The sequence below is a fragment of the Siphateles boraxobius genome, unplaced genomic scaffold, assembly GCF_051911475.1.
Source record: "Siphateles boraxobius isolate OS27281-9 unplaced genomic scaffold, OSU_SipBor_1 276, whole genome shotgun sequence".
NCBI lineage: Eukaryota > Metazoa > Chordata > Actinopteri > Cypriniformes > Leuciscidae > Siphateles > Siphateles boraxobius.
The window spans coordinates 125,001-140,636 of NW_027508894.1; the positions used below are offsets into that span (position 1 = coordinate 125,001).

A 15,636-nucleotide genomic window follows, 5' to 3' on the forward strand; every position below is an offset into this window, starting at 1 on the left:
GAGATTTGCTATATAGTATATATTGCTTTATGAGAGTTTACTGTATAGATGCGAAAAAAGTTGGACATATATATTCAACTTTATACGAAAAGCTGGATGATAATATAGTTAAATTTTGCGACTACATAGAAAAATCACAGTTGAGATTTGCTATATAGTATATGGCTTTACGTGAGTTTACTGTATAGGTAGTCTGACGTAGATTCTGTCTGTCAGATGTGTGGGAGCCTGAGACAGGAAGGGTGGAGGTGGAGACTCTTCCCAAACCAGAGGATGCTGGGACGGAAAACCTGCTTCTGCTGCTGCCCAGTTTACCGAACTCCAGTGCGCAGCCGCACAAAGGTCTGAACGAGCCCAAACATTCTTTTGTCCGAATCCAATGACGATTGCGCATTGTAACGTGTGACCGTGACACGCAGGAATCCTGAAGAAGAAGCTGTCGCCCATCGCCGAGAGGAACGCCATCAACCGCATACACAACCAGCTGTCGGGAGACTCCGCCTCCTCACGCGAGGGTCAAGGGGGCGGGGCCAGACGGGATCATCCGAACGGGACGTCAGCGAGCGGACTAACGAAAACACTCGACAACGACTCGTCTGAATCCGAGTGAGTGATAGCTTTACAGTTGGCGACGATATAAATCTAGCAGTTGAGATTTGCTATATAGTATATATCGCTTTACATGAGTTTACTGTATAGATGCGAAAAAAGTTGGACATACATATCATAATATTATAAATGATCAACTTTTATATCGCTTTTATGCGAATAAAGTTTAATATACTTTATACCGAACTTTATATAAAGAGCTGGACGGTAATATAGGTCAATTTTACGACTTAATTAACCCATAAACTGTCACCCCTCTTTTTGAGAATAGACGTGAAAATGCGCTATCCGAACTTAAAAGGTTGTAAATCAAGAATGCTTTGGAATATAGACCTAAGTTAGTTTGGTCTTGTTTTAAAGAAGACACTTCATTATTGCACTTAAAATAAAAGTATAAAAAGTTATGGAAGTTTAAATTTACTCTCAATCAAATGTACTGTACTAAACTATGTATTATTTTATATAAAATATATATTTTACAAAATAATTTTTACTCTAAAATAAATATAGAATCAAAGCCATATGTCTAACCAAGTTGTGTTAAAAATTTGAAGATGATTTTACAAAAATTGAAGTCCTATGAGATTTTGTTTCGGTGCTGTACCAAAAACATCCACCGGGTGTCTCCACATATTGTGGAGAAAAACATATGGATATCTCGGATGCAAACGAACAATTTCGTTCCCGGGACTTGCTGATAATTCAGCACATTTTATGAAGGAACGAATTAGTTTAACGTGGCCAGGATTTACTGAAATGAGAGAATATATTTTGTCCACATGTTACACTATATAGTTACGTTTCGAATTTTGATGTTCCTTTTTCTGCTGACATCATCAATCCTCTTATTGGTCACCTGACATCAAATAGACACACTTTGGCCATTCTTGGATCAGGTTTCGTTCATACGTGTCCGCGATGTGTTTCTTTGCAGATGCTAATGAGCGACGGGGGAATGAAGAGGCGAGGAACAATCTTCCTGTTTCTGTCCCGGTTTGATTTTTCCTACATTTCACGCGACAGCCGATCTGATTCTCCGTGCCAAACGCTGAAGAGAATCGGGCGTTTTTACATTTTTGTTTACATACTTGAAGTGAAGCACTTTTTTATTTCTTTCGTCCTCTCGCCGCATCGAAACAACACTGGCTTATTGTAAAAGTGAAAATATCAGGGAATTTCCTAGATGAAGCTAAAGGCCTGCTGGACTGCGGATAAATGAAGGACTGATGGGAAGGATCTGATTCCTGATTCAAGCCTTGAACTGATGCCTTCTCCACCAGCAGAGCCTTGATTTCGTACCACTGGAGGAGAACCACACTTTTGATACTTGCTCTTTTTGTACATTTTGGGGACATTTTTATACAAACTTTTAAAAAGACTCACGTTTAAAACCTTTTGAATGAAAACCTTTGTATTTTATAGATTAGCAATTGTGTCTGAAATGTAAATTTAAACATTTGTCGCAGTGTTGTACAGATCTCTAACACGTCACACAAAAAAACACATGCTGATAGATTCGTCTTACCCGTCCATATGGAAGCCTCGTTTCCGCCACGGAATAAAAAAATAGAATTGTGAATTTTGTATCTCATGATTTTTTTCTCTCACAACTGCGAGTTTATATCTTGCAATTATGACTAAAAGATAAAAAAGGTAATTTCATCTATATTTCAACTTTTTTCTTACAATTACAAGTTTATATTTCGCAATTGAGAGTTAGAAACAAATATAAACTTATAATTATAAACTTTTATAAATATAACTCATGTCACAATTTTGACTTTTTTCTCACAATTACAAGTTTCTTCTTAATTAAAAATCGTAATTGTGAATTTTGTATCATAATTTTTACTTTTTTCTCACAACTGTGAGTTTTTATCTCACAATTATGACACAAAAAATTAAAAAGGTAATTGCAATTTTATATTTCGCAATTCAGATTTTTTTTCTCGTTTACGAGTTTATATCTCACAAATCTGACTAAATTTAAAAAGTAATTGCGAATTATCTGTTGATCAAATTTAGTTTTGTTAACTTTTGATAAAATTTGAAAAAGTAAAAGTTTTCGAGTTTATATCTCACATTTACATTTTTCTCACAATTGCGAGTTTACATCTTGCAATTCTGACTAAAAAATAAAAAGGTGATTGCAACTTTATATCTCGCAATTCAGACTTTTTTCTCACATCTCAAAAAAATAAAAAATCAGAGTTGTGAGATAAAAATTCGCAATTGCCAAATTTTTTTATTCCGTGGTAGAATTTACGTTTTGACTGTGTAAAGCAAACGCCACTGCCACTGTTGACTTTTAACGCACAATGTGCTGCTCAATCTCCTGAAAAACTCCAACACATCAGAGTTTTGCTGTACAGACATGTTTTATACTCATATGGTTGTGCTTTATTACTGTATTTGTTTCAGTCTCATCACTGGAACCAATTTTAGCTGGAAACACGGCTGGAAACTTTGTAAAACACTGACTTGAAGTAAAACTGTTTTTAATATTTAACGTCTCATTTGTTTTCTCAAACTGTCACTCAAACTTTAATCGAACTCCTAAACATTATCTAGCATTTTTGAGTTTTGCATGTCCAGAAACACTTGCATTCTCTTCAGCATATCTAGCTTTAGTCTAACTGTAATTTATAATTATTTATTTAATTAATTTAATTTTCATAAAATTAGTATTAAATTTTAAATATTTCCATTTTCATTGGTGTAGGATTTAACAATTTTCACTCTGAAATTTCTAGTAAATATCGCAAATAATTACAAAGTAATGACAAGAAACACATTGAATTAAACATTACATTTTTAAGTAGAAATAATGAAATAGTATTTTCTTGTAAAATGTACTGCAGTTATGGAAGCCCATTTCAGCCACATAGGAAAAAAAATCATGCTTTGTTAAATCATAATTATGACAAGTTGTAATTATGACATACTAAGTAATAATGGATCATTTTAAATTCTGACAAAGTTAATTTCAACTTTTTATTTTATAATTATGACAGACGTTTTCAACATTTTAATGTCATAATTATACTTTTTAATGTCGTAATTATTACTTTTTAAGTCAATTTTGACTCAATATGTCAATTATTACTTTCTCATAATTTCGACTTTTCATCAGATAATTATGACTGTGAATGTCATATTTGATTTACAAAAGCATTTATTTTTATGTGGCAGAAATGGGCTTCCGTACCAATAATGTTTACAACAATCAAAAAAATATGTTCATTACAGTGAAGCTTTTCCTAAATCATTTTGTCATTAAAAAAAGTCTTAACAGTTTTTAAAATTTTGCACTCCCAACAAATTCACTCCAGAAAAGTCGAGCTATTCAAAAGAATAATAAATTATTTTGAAATCAAATAACATTGATATATCAGGGAAAATGGACTATAAAGATATAAAGGCACATAAAATATAATTACAGTATTCTTTAATTACAGTGCATCATGTAATCAGCTCCATTTAGTCCATGTGGTTTTTCTCTTATTCACACTTACTGTAGTGTCTATTTTCAGAAAAGAATAATAAACTATTTTGAAATGTAAATAACACTGAAATATTGGTGAAAATGACTGTAAAAATATAAAGGTACATTACATCATTCTTTAATGCATTCAAAGGATGATGTGCAATAATTAATAAATCGAGTAAAAACAAATTTCAATATCACAAGGTAATAGAGATTATGCTCCAGCTTGGATCCAGAAGACTTCAGATGACCCAACTCCTGTGAATAGATGACACCTACTCCAGAACATCAAACATGGATGATTATACAAAAATATTATTTTATCATTGCTTTTAAATGCACACTAATTTGGCTTAAACTATCTTTCAACTACTTTCTGATATATCATCTCATTAAATGCTATTGTTGTTTTGTAACTTTGAAACATGCATTTTGTGTAAAGATGCTTTGAAATGGTATGTATTGTGAAAATCGTTATACAAATGAATGTTTGAAGTAAATTGAATTGACTTGAAAGAGCCATTGCATTGTTGGTTACTTTACCATTTAGAAGTTATGGACCCAATCTGACAGAAGTTAGAAGAGCCATGACACTGTTGGTCCATTTTTAGTAGCATTATGAAGTTGTGGACCCATGATTTTTTCAAACATGACATTAGTTAGAAGAGCCATTGCATTGTTGGCCCAGTTGGTGGCGCTATATCTCAGCTGCCTTTGAGGATACATTAAAAGTTGCACTGATGCTTTATACCCAGTGTGCATGACTGTCACCATGCCAAATTACAGACATTTCTACTGTAAAATTATAAAGTTATGGATCCATGAATTTGACAAATATGACAAGTTACAAGAGAAATTGCATTGTTGGTCCATTTGGAAGCGCTATATCTCAGGTATGTTTATGGGAGTGTTAAAGGTTTTCCTGATGCCTCATACCCAGTTTGATTGACTGTCACCCTGCTCAATATCAGACAGTTTTACTGTAGCATCATGAAGTTATGGACCCATGAATTTGACATGTGACAAAGTTACAGGAGAAATTGCATTGTTGGCCCAGTTGGTGGTGCTATATCTCAGCTGCCTTTGAGGGTGTGTTAAAGTTTTCACTGGTGTCTCATACCCAGTGTGCATGACTGTCACGCTTCTGATTTGCAGACATTTTTACACTAGCATTATGAAGTTATGGTCCCATGAATTTGACAGAGGAAAAGTCTCATCTCTCGCCATGTGTTGTTGGGAAATGTTAAATGGCAAAAACGCTAATAGGCCTATATGACATTAAAACCCTAAAAATACTCAGGATAAGCCTGAATGAAATATTAAAACTTATAAAATAGCTTATCCAACTTAGTGTTTTGCAACATCGACAATTTTAGAACTGAATTACATAAACATGTCTTTACAGCAGAATCTGTATTTGTCTTATATTTAATGAAGTTTGTATCATTGATTGTTATTTTCCTGTTTATCACCGTGAAGCTGTTGAAATAAAGCTGATATGAATGTAAACTAGACTATAATTCACACAGACTTCAAATATGAGCCTATAACAATGTTTTAACATTTAACACACATTTTAGACTGTATAACGATCACTTTAACACACACACACACACACAGTAAATCAATCCAGTGCAGCAGTGAATTGGTCAAATCATTTTATTAAAAAATGTCATCTAAGGAATAATGTAAACCAGTTTAAACACATCTAAAAAGGACTGCTTCAGTTCATCAACTCGACTACATGTAAAATCTCTCCGGATCTACGATGAATATGACACACGTGATCATGTTTGTTCATAGGCATAGAAACAACATTCGTCCGTTTTTTTGCACACTCATACACTCGTCTCGCTCAGGGAAACGTGTCAGTTCGAGTCCTCCAGGTTGCCGCTCTTTTGGTCAGAATCGTTGCACAGGCGGTCCATGATGCTTTGCAGGCTGGGCTGAACGATGCCCAGCAGAGGCCTCTGGGAAGGGTCTCCGTTCCAACAGGCCTCCATCAGCTGCCAGCACTCCTCATCGAACGAGGCCAAGCGCTCCGGCCGGGAGCCTGAAACAGCGGGAAATATCTCACAACTCTGACTGTAACAATTAAAACGTAATTGAGGAACAACAGAAAAACGTCAAAATTAAGATATATAATTCTGCAATTACAAATTTTTTATTAAGAATTGCAAAATATAAACACAATTTTTACAATTTCTTTTTCTCTCTCTCGCAATTGCAAGTTTATATTTTGCAAATCTTAATTAAAAATCCCAATTCTTAAAAATCGTAATTGCGAATTTTGTATCATAATTTTGACTATCACAACTGTGAGTTTATATCTCACTATTATGACTAACATTTAAAAAAAAAGGTAATTGCAACTATATTTCGCAATTCTGACTTTTTCTCACGATAACGATTTTATATTTCGCAATTGCAAGTTTGAAACTCATAATTGCAAGTTTATATCTCAGAGGTCGGACTTTTTGCGAATTTCTATCACAATAATGACTTTTTTCGTTCTCAATTACAAGTTTATATTTCACAATTCTTAATTAAAATCATAATTGCGAATTTTGTATCATGATTTTGACCTTTTTCTCACAACTGAGATTGTATCACAATAATTAAAAAAAAATTAAAAGGTAATTATGACTTGTTGCGATTTTATATATCGCAAATCTGACTAAATGTAAAAAGTAATTGTGACTTTTTATCTTTTGATAAAATTTCGGGTTTTTTTCATAATTTCAAAACTCTCTCAAATACGAGTTTACATCTTGCAATTCTGACTAAAAAAATAAAAGATAATTTATCAGCACTCCTCATCGAACGAGGCCAAGCGCTCCGGCCGGGAGCCTGAAACAGCGAGAAATCTCTCACAACTCTGGCTTTAAGAATTAAAACGTAATTGAGGAAAAAAGAAAACAGTCAAAATTATGATATAGAACTCGTAATTACAGATTTTTAATTAAGAATTGCGAAATTTAAAATTGTAATTGTGCGTATTGTTCTCACAACTTTTTCTTTTTTCACGTAATTGCAAGTTAATATTTCGCAATTCTAAATAAAAAATCATAATTGCGAAATTTGTATCATAATTTTGACTTTTATCAATTACGTTTTAATTCTTAATTACAATTTTTTTATTAAGAATTGCGAAATACAAACTTGCAATTGTGAGAAAAATGCGCATAATTAAAAATTTATATTTCGCAATTCTTAATTAAAAATCTTAATTGCGAATTTTATCATCAATTTTGACTATCACAACTGTGAGTTTATATCTCACTATTATGACTAAAAAAATTTACAAAGGAAATTGCAACTATATTTCACAATTCTGACTTTTTTCTCACAATAACAAGTTTATATTTCGCAATTGCAAGTTAGATACTCATAATTGCAAGTTTATATCTCAGAATTCAGACTTTTTGCTAATTTTTATCACAGCAATGACTTTTTATGTTTTACTTTTTATGTATAAACTTTTTTTAAGTTTATATTTCGCAATTCTTAATTAAAAATCATAATTGCAAATTTTGTATCATAATTTTGACCTTTTTCTCACAATTATGACAAAAAAAGGTAATTACAACTTGATATTTCGCAATTTAGATTTTTTTTTCTCATTTATGAGTTTTTTTTTCACAATGCAAGTTATAAACTCAAAATTGCGAGTTTATATCTCGCAAATCTGACAAAATGTAAAAAGTAATTGGGACTTTTTTATCTTTTGATAAAATTTTGGGGTTTTTTCCCCTTATTTACATCTTACAATTCTGACAAAAAATAAAAAATGTAATTTATCAGCACTCCTCATCGAAGAGGCCGAGCGCTCCGGCCGGGAGCCTGAAACACAGACAGACTCGTGAGCCAATCACTATGTGCCGATATTTACCCAGAGTTCACGGCTGAAGGAGAAAACCCACTCTGACCTTTCTTGACGTTGGTCCACAGCTGGTCTTTACTGGAGCATTTCTCGAAGGCTTCTGGGAGCTTGACGGAGCCGGTGCACAGATACCAGAAGAGAATCCCGAAGGCGTACACGTCCACCGAGTTATCGTACTTTCCTGCCGGAAACAAACAGGAACTATTTATATTTATTTAAAGAAATTCAATAAAAAAAGTTGATATTTTGAATGTCATTTTCATTGTCCGATATTAAAAGTTACAATAAAAATATATATCTTTTTTTTAATTTAAAAAAAAAATTGTTTAAATTTTTTAAAATAATCTTTTATAGCCTACATTGTAAATCACTTTGTAAAAAGTACAATAAAAATGAGTTATTTTTTAAATTTTCAAAACATTTTAAAAATAATAATTTATATGGTCTGATATTAAAAACTTACCATAAATAATAGCTTTTAAAAAAAATCATTTTAAATTTTTTATGGTCCGATATTTTAAACAAAATGTATGGTGTGATATTAAAGTCATACATTATTTTGTCAAAATAAATTAAAAACAAAACACTAAAATTAAATGTAAGCATCAAAAACTTAAAATGTAATCATTGTCAGATCTGCTACAGACTGTTATTAAAATATTAGACTGCGTTATTAAATGATTAATTTTTTTTTAAATATTAAACAATATTTTTACTAAACGTATTAATAATTTTTACCATTTCGTTCATCAAAAACGCATCACACAGTAACAGTTCTTGAACATAACCGATTCAACGCACGTTTGAGTCATTTGAATCGCTTCAGTGAGCCGTTTGACTGAATCCCTCCAAGATTCAAACCGATGGGGCTTTTGCGTTTCATTCAGTCTGATTTGCCAGTTTGACAGATTCAAAATTTATACTTCAAAATAAACTTGTTGTTTACTAATAAAAAAATGTATCCTGCCCAATTGATAATTTAGAATTTTAAATAAATTTGCATGTTTTAAATTTAACATTATAAAATTATAGTCGAACATTGATGACTATTTTTATATGTTTAACTAATAATCTGTTTAAATAAATTTGAGTTGATTAAGTGAGGAAGTGAGTTGTCTGACTGATTCAGTCTGATATTAAACAGATGACTCTTGGGTTTGATTCGCTGACTGATTCAGTCTGATATTAAACAGATGACTCTTGGGTTTGATTCGCTGACTGATTCAGTCTGATATTAAACATGACTCTTGGGTTTGATTCGCTGACTGATTCAGTCTGATATTAAACAGATGACTCTTGGGTTTGATTCGCTGACTGATTCAGTCTGATATTAAACATGACTCTTGGGTTTGATTCGCTGACTGATTCAGTCTGATATTAAACAGATGACTCTTGGGTTTGATTCGCTGACTGATTCAGTCTGATATTAAACAGATGACTCTTGGGTTTGATTCGCTGACTGATTCAGTCTGATATTCAACATGACTCTTGGGTTTGATTCGCTGACTGATTCAGTCTGATATTAAACAGATGACTCTTGGGTTTGATTCGCTGACTGATTCAGTCTGATATTAAACATGACTCTTGGGTTTGATTTGCTGACTGATTCAGTCTGATATTAAACATTACTCTTGGGTTTGATTCGCTGACTGATTCAGTCTGATATTAAACATGACTCTTGGGTTTGATCCGCTGACTGATTCAGTCTGATATTAAACAGATGACTCTTGGGTTTGATTCGCTGACTGATTCAGTCTGATATTAAACATGACTCTTGGGTTTGATTTGCTGACTGATTCAGTCTGATATTAAACATGACTCTTGGGTTTGATTCACTGACTGATTCAGTCTGATATTAAACAGATGACTCTTGGGTTTGATTCGCTGACTGATTCAGTCTGATATTAAACATGACTCTTGGGTTTGATTTGCTGACTGATTCAGTCTGATATTAAACATGACTATTGGGTTTGATTAACTGACTGATTCAGTCTGATATTAAACAGATGACTCTTGGGTTTGATTCGCTGACTGATTCACTCTGATATTAAACAGATGACTCTTGGGTTTGATTCGCTGACTGATTCAGTCTGATATTAAACATGACTCTTGGGTTTGATTCGCTGACTGATTCAGTCTGATATTAAACATGACTCTTGGGTTTGATTCGCTGACTGATTCAGTCTGATATTAAACATGACTCTTGGGTTTGATTCGCTGACTGATTCAGTCTGATATTAAACAGACGACTCTTGGGTTTGACTCGCTGACTGATTCAGTCTGATATTAAACATGACTCTTGGGTTTGATTCGCTGACTGATTCAGTCTGATATTAAACAGACGACTCTCAGGTTGATTCGCTGACTGATTCAGTCTGAAGAATCACACAGAGATCGGGTGTTTTCGGACCTGTGAAGAGTTCTGGTGCCATGTGGATGGGCGTCCCTACGATGCTTCCGGACATCATAGCCTCAGGTTTACAGAAGCCCAGGTCCGTGATCTTGGCCCGGTTCTGTTTGTCCAGCTGCACAGAAGAACAATCCCAGCATTATGAAGCTTGTCTCAGAGAACCGGACCCGAATCAGGAGCGGATCAGACACGGGTCAGACACTGTTCCTCACCAGAACGTTCTTCAGCTTGATGTCCCGGTGCAAGAGACCCTGACCGTGCAGGAACCGGATCCCCTCCACCACGTCCAGAGCGATCTGGAGACGCTCCTTCAGAACCAGACCTGCCTGAGAGAGACAGATATTGTCCATTTCTCTGTTTTTCACTGCAACATCCTGCTGCTACAGATATCTGCACTAGTCATAATTATCTCTTAATTGTTTAAATCTTATATTGCACATATTTTATATTGCACATATTTTGACTTATACTGTTTCTCTTTTATTTGTCTCCTGTTTTTATTTGGAGCCTTGCAACTAAATCAGACAGACAGAACCACAGACAGAAAGAACCACAGACAGACAGACATAACCACAGACAGACAGAACAACAGACAGACATACAGAACCACAGAAAAACCACAGACAGACAGAACAAAAGAAAGAACCACAGACAGACAGACAGAACCACAGACAGACAGAACCACAGACAAATCCACAGACAGACAGAACAAAAGAAAGAACCACAGACAAAACCACAGACAGACAGAACAAAAGAAAGAACGACAGACAGACAGACAGAACCACAGACAGACAGACAGAACCTCAGACAGACAGAACCACAGACAGACAGACAGAACCACAGACAGAACCACAGACAGACAGAACCACAGACAAAACATCAGACAGACAGAAACACAGACAGACAGAACCACAGACACACAGACAGACAGACAGACAGACATACAAGCAGAACTACAGACAGTACCACAGACAGACAAACAGAACCAGACAGACAGACAGAACCACAGACAGACAGACAGACAGAACCACAGACAGACAGACAGAACCACAGACAGACAGACAGACCCACAGACAGACAGAACCACAGACAGACAGACAGACAGACAGAACCACATACAGACAGACAGACAGACAGACAGACAGACAGAACGACAGACAGAACGACAGACAGACAGACAGACAGACAGACAGACAGACAGAACGACAGACAGACAGACAGAACGACAGAGAGACAGACAGACAGACAGACAGAACCACAGACAGACAGACAGAACCACAGACAGACAGACAGAACCACAGACAGACAGACATACAGACAGACAGAACGACAGACAGACAGAACGACAGATAGACAGAACCACAGACAGAACCACAGACAGACAGACAGACAGACAGACAGACAGACAGACAGACAGACAGACAGACAGAACGACAGACAGAGAGACAGACAGAACCACAGACAGACAGACAGACAGACAGACAGACAGAACAACAGACAGAACGACAGACAGACAGAACCACAGACAGAACGACAGACAAACAGACAGACAGAACCACAGACAGACAGACAGACAGAACCACAGACAGACAGACAGACAGACAGACAGAACAACAGACAGAACGACAGACAGACAGAACCACAGACAGAACGACAGACAAACAGACAGACAGAACCACAGACAGACAGACAGACAGACAGACAGAACGACAGACAGACAGAACCACAGACAGACAGACAGACAGACAGAACGACAGACAGACAGAACGACAGACAGAGAGACAGACAGACAGACAGACAGAACCACAGACAGACAGACAGACAGACAGACAGAACGACAGACAGACAGAACCACAGACAGACAGACAGACAGACAGAACGACAGACAGACAGAACGACAGACAGAGAGACAGACAGACAGAACCACAGACAGACAGACAGACAGACAGAACGACAGACAGACAGACAGACAGAACGACAGACAGACAGAACGACAGACAGAGACAGACAGACAGACAGAACCACAGACAGACAGACAGACAGACAGACAGACAGAACAACAGACAGAACCACAGACAGACAGACAGACAGACAGAACCACAGACAGACAGACAGACAGACAGACAGAACCACAGACAGACAGACAGACAGACAGACAGACAGACAGACAGACAGACAGACAGACAGACAGACAGAACAACAGACAGACAGACAGACAGACAGACAGAACGACAGACAGACAGAACGACAGACAGAGAGACAGACAGACAGACAGAACCAAAGACAGACAGACAGACAGAACAACAGACAGAACCACAGACAGACAGACAGAACGACAGACAGACAGAACCACAGACAGACAGACAGAACAACAGACAGAACGACAGACAGACAGACAGAACCACAGTCAGACAGACAGACAGACAGACAGACAGACAGACAGACAGAACAACAGACAGAACGACAGACAGACAGACAGAACCACAGTCAGACAGACAGACAGACAGACAGACAGACAGAGAGAACAACAGACAGAACGACAGACAGACAGACAGAACCACAGTCAGACAGACAGACAGACAGACAGACAGACAGACAGACAGACAGAACCACAGTCAGTCAGATGTGTGCCGGTACCTTCAGGCCTGTGTAGAGATCTCTGTGGAGTCGCTCCATGATCAGCAGAACGGCGATACTGGAGCCGCCGCCGTACGTGTGATCGATCACAGACCCGTGGAGATTCACCAACCGCTCGTGTTTAGGCAGAGACCTGACAGACATGAGAAATATGATGATTCATTCAACAATAATAACAAAATCAACCAATGTTTAGGATTGGGAATCGAAAATCGATTCCAGAATACTTGACGTCAGGAATCGGATACATGTTATTAAATTAAAATTCGATTCCTCTTATCGATTCCTCTGTGAGTGTTTCTATGTGACTGTAATCTCTTGAGCGAGAGACTGTGTTTCTGTGTGTGTGTGTGTGTATCAGTATACTGGATCCGTGCGGCTCTTAAAGTGACAGCACTAATATTCCTGCTCTATAATAACACTAATCACACAACAGAAGAAGAGAAGGCTCACTTGTTCTTCACTCAATAACTCTATAACTATATTTATAATGTATATTTTATTTATAAACTGCAGTGTTATTTTACATTAGTGTGTGTGTCCAGTGCTGTTACCGTGTGTAGTGGAACTCCAGTGCGAGGTCGTTCCAGTGCTTGTCGTCAGGAGGAACCACAGACTTCAGCGCACACGGGTGACGTCCGGCCCAGTTGTCACACAGATACACCACACCGTACTGACCTCGACCCAGCTCACGACCCAGCTTGGGCTTTCCTGAGGAGACAGTGGAGTCAGTCGGAGATCACACACACACACACACACACACACACACACACACACACACACACACACTGATCGTGTCTCACCGTGCAGCAGAATGTCTCGCAGCGATCGGCTCTCCAGAGACAGTCGAGCGAGTCGCGGTGCGTGATCCTTCCTGACCCGCAGCCACAGGTCTTCAGTGCGCTCCAGACGACCCGTGTGACCCTCCTCCAGCTGCACACACACACATCAGTAGTCACACACACACACCAGTAGTCTCATACACACACACACCACTAGTCTCATACACACACACATCAGTAGTCACTCACACACACACACACACACACACACACACACACACACACACACACACACACACACACACACACACACACACACACACACACACACACACACACACACACACACACACACACATCAGTAGTCACACACACACACCAGTAGTCTCATACACACACACATCAGTAGTCACTCACACACACACATACACACACACATCAGTAGTCACTCACACACACACACACACACACACACACACACACATCAGTAGTCACACACACACACCAGTAGTCTCATACACACACACATCAGTAGTCACACACACACATACACACACACACACACACACACACACACAAGTAGTCTAACACACACACACACACACACACACATCAGTAGTCTCACACACACACACACACATAAGTAATCTCACACACACACACACACACACACACACACACACACACCATTAGTCTCGCATACACACACACACACACACACACACACACACACACACACACACACACACACCAGTAGTCACACACACACACACACACACCAGTAGTCACACACACACACACACACACACACACACACACACACACACACACACCAGTAGTCACACACACACACACACACACACACACCAGTAGTCACACACACACACAAACACACACCAGTAGTCTAACACACACACACACACACACACATCAGTAGTCTCACACACACACACACACACACACACACACACACACACACACCATTAGCCTCACACACACACAGACACAGCAGAGAGAGAGAGAGCGAGAGATCTTGTGTGTGTGTGAGACAACTGGTGTGTGTGTGTGTGTGTGTGTGTGTGTGTGTGTGTGACTACTGGTGTGTGTGTGTGTGTGTGTGAGACTACTGATGTGTGTGTGTGTTAGACTACTGGTGTGTGTTTGTGTGTGTGTGTGTGTGTGTGACTACTGGTGTGTGTGTGTGACTACTGGTGTGTGTGTGTGTGTGTGTGTGTGTGTGTGTGTGTGTGTGTGTGTGTATGCGAGACTAATGGTGTGTGTGTGTGTGTGTGTGTGTGTGAGACAACTGGTGTGTGTGTGTGTGTGTGTGAGACAACTGGTGTGTTTGTGTGTGTGTGTGTGTGTGTGTGAGAGAGTGTTTGTGAAACTAATGGTGTGTGTGTGTGTGTGTGTGAGTGAGTGAGTGTGAGTGTGAGTGAGTGTGTGTGTGTGTGTGTGTGTGTGTGTGTGTGTGAGTGTGTGTGTGAGTGAGTGAGTGTGTGTGTGAGAGTCAGAGTGTGAGTGTGAGTGTGTGTGAGAGTCAGAGTGTGAGTGTGAGAGTGTGTGTGTGAGAGTGTGTGTGTGCGCGAGTCAGAGTGTGTGTGTGTGTGTGTGTGAGTGACCTGTCTCAGTGAGCTGGCGAAGGCCTCATGGGAGCTGTTGAGGCGAGTCCTGAACTGGGAACAGATGCTCTTGGCCAGTTTGGCGGCGCTGAGGCTCTCGATGGCGTCCTGCGCGACCTTACGCTTCCACTCACTAGTGACCGACGGCGGATTGACCCACGAGATCCGGTGGATGATCTGAGCACACACACACACACACACACACA

The 15,636-nt window shown here is 38.1% G+C and overlaps 2 protein-coding genes across 3 annotated transcripts in view; one reads left to right on the forward strand and one right to left on the reverse strand.

Annotated features, from left to right (window-relative positions):
• The window catches only part of LOC143753347 (cadherin EGF LAG seven-pass G-type receptor 2-like), a 96,781-nt gene extending 93,666 nt beyond the window's left edge, over positions 1-3,115 (forward strand). Inside the window, exons 31-33 of the mRNA XM_077245669.1 lie at positions 217-342; positions 420-606; positions 1,544-3,115. Coding sequence (XP_077101784.1) covers positions 217-342; positions 420-606; positions 1,544-1,550 — 320 coding nt within the window. The 3' untranslated portion in view covers positions 1,551-3,115. The remainder of the gene's footprint in view (positions 1-216; positions 343-419; positions 607-1,543) is intronic.
• Positions 3,116-5,737: 2,622 nt separating this feature from the next.
• The window catches only part of LOC143753348 (dual serine/threonine and tyrosine protein kinase), a 57,051-nt gene continuing 47,152 nt past the window's right edge, over positions 5,738-15,636 (reverse strand). Inside the window, exons 7-14 of one of the 2 annotated variants that reach the window (XM_077245670.1) lie at positions 15,431-15,607; positions 13,830-13,959; positions 13,581-13,737; positions 13,027-13,159; positions 10,602-10,715; positions 10,390-10,504; positions 8,026-8,160; positions 5,738-6,149 (exon numbers count right to left, since the gene is read on the reverse strand). In XM_077245670.1, coding sequence (XP_077101785.1) covers positions 5,965-6,149; positions 8,026-8,160; positions 10,390-10,504; positions 10,602-10,715; positions 13,027-13,159; positions 13,581-13,737; positions 13,830-13,959; positions 15,431-15,607 — 1,146 coding nt within the window. In that variant the 3' untranslated portion in view covers positions 5,738-5,964. Of the gene's footprint in view, positions 6,150-6,885; positions 6,947-8,025; positions 8,161-10,389; positions 10,505-10,601; positions 10,716-13,026; positions 13,160-13,580; positions 13,738-13,829; positions 13,960-15,430; positions 15,608-15,636 lie in introns of those variants that run through there. The other variant, XM_077245671.1, reaches the window with a different exon arrangement.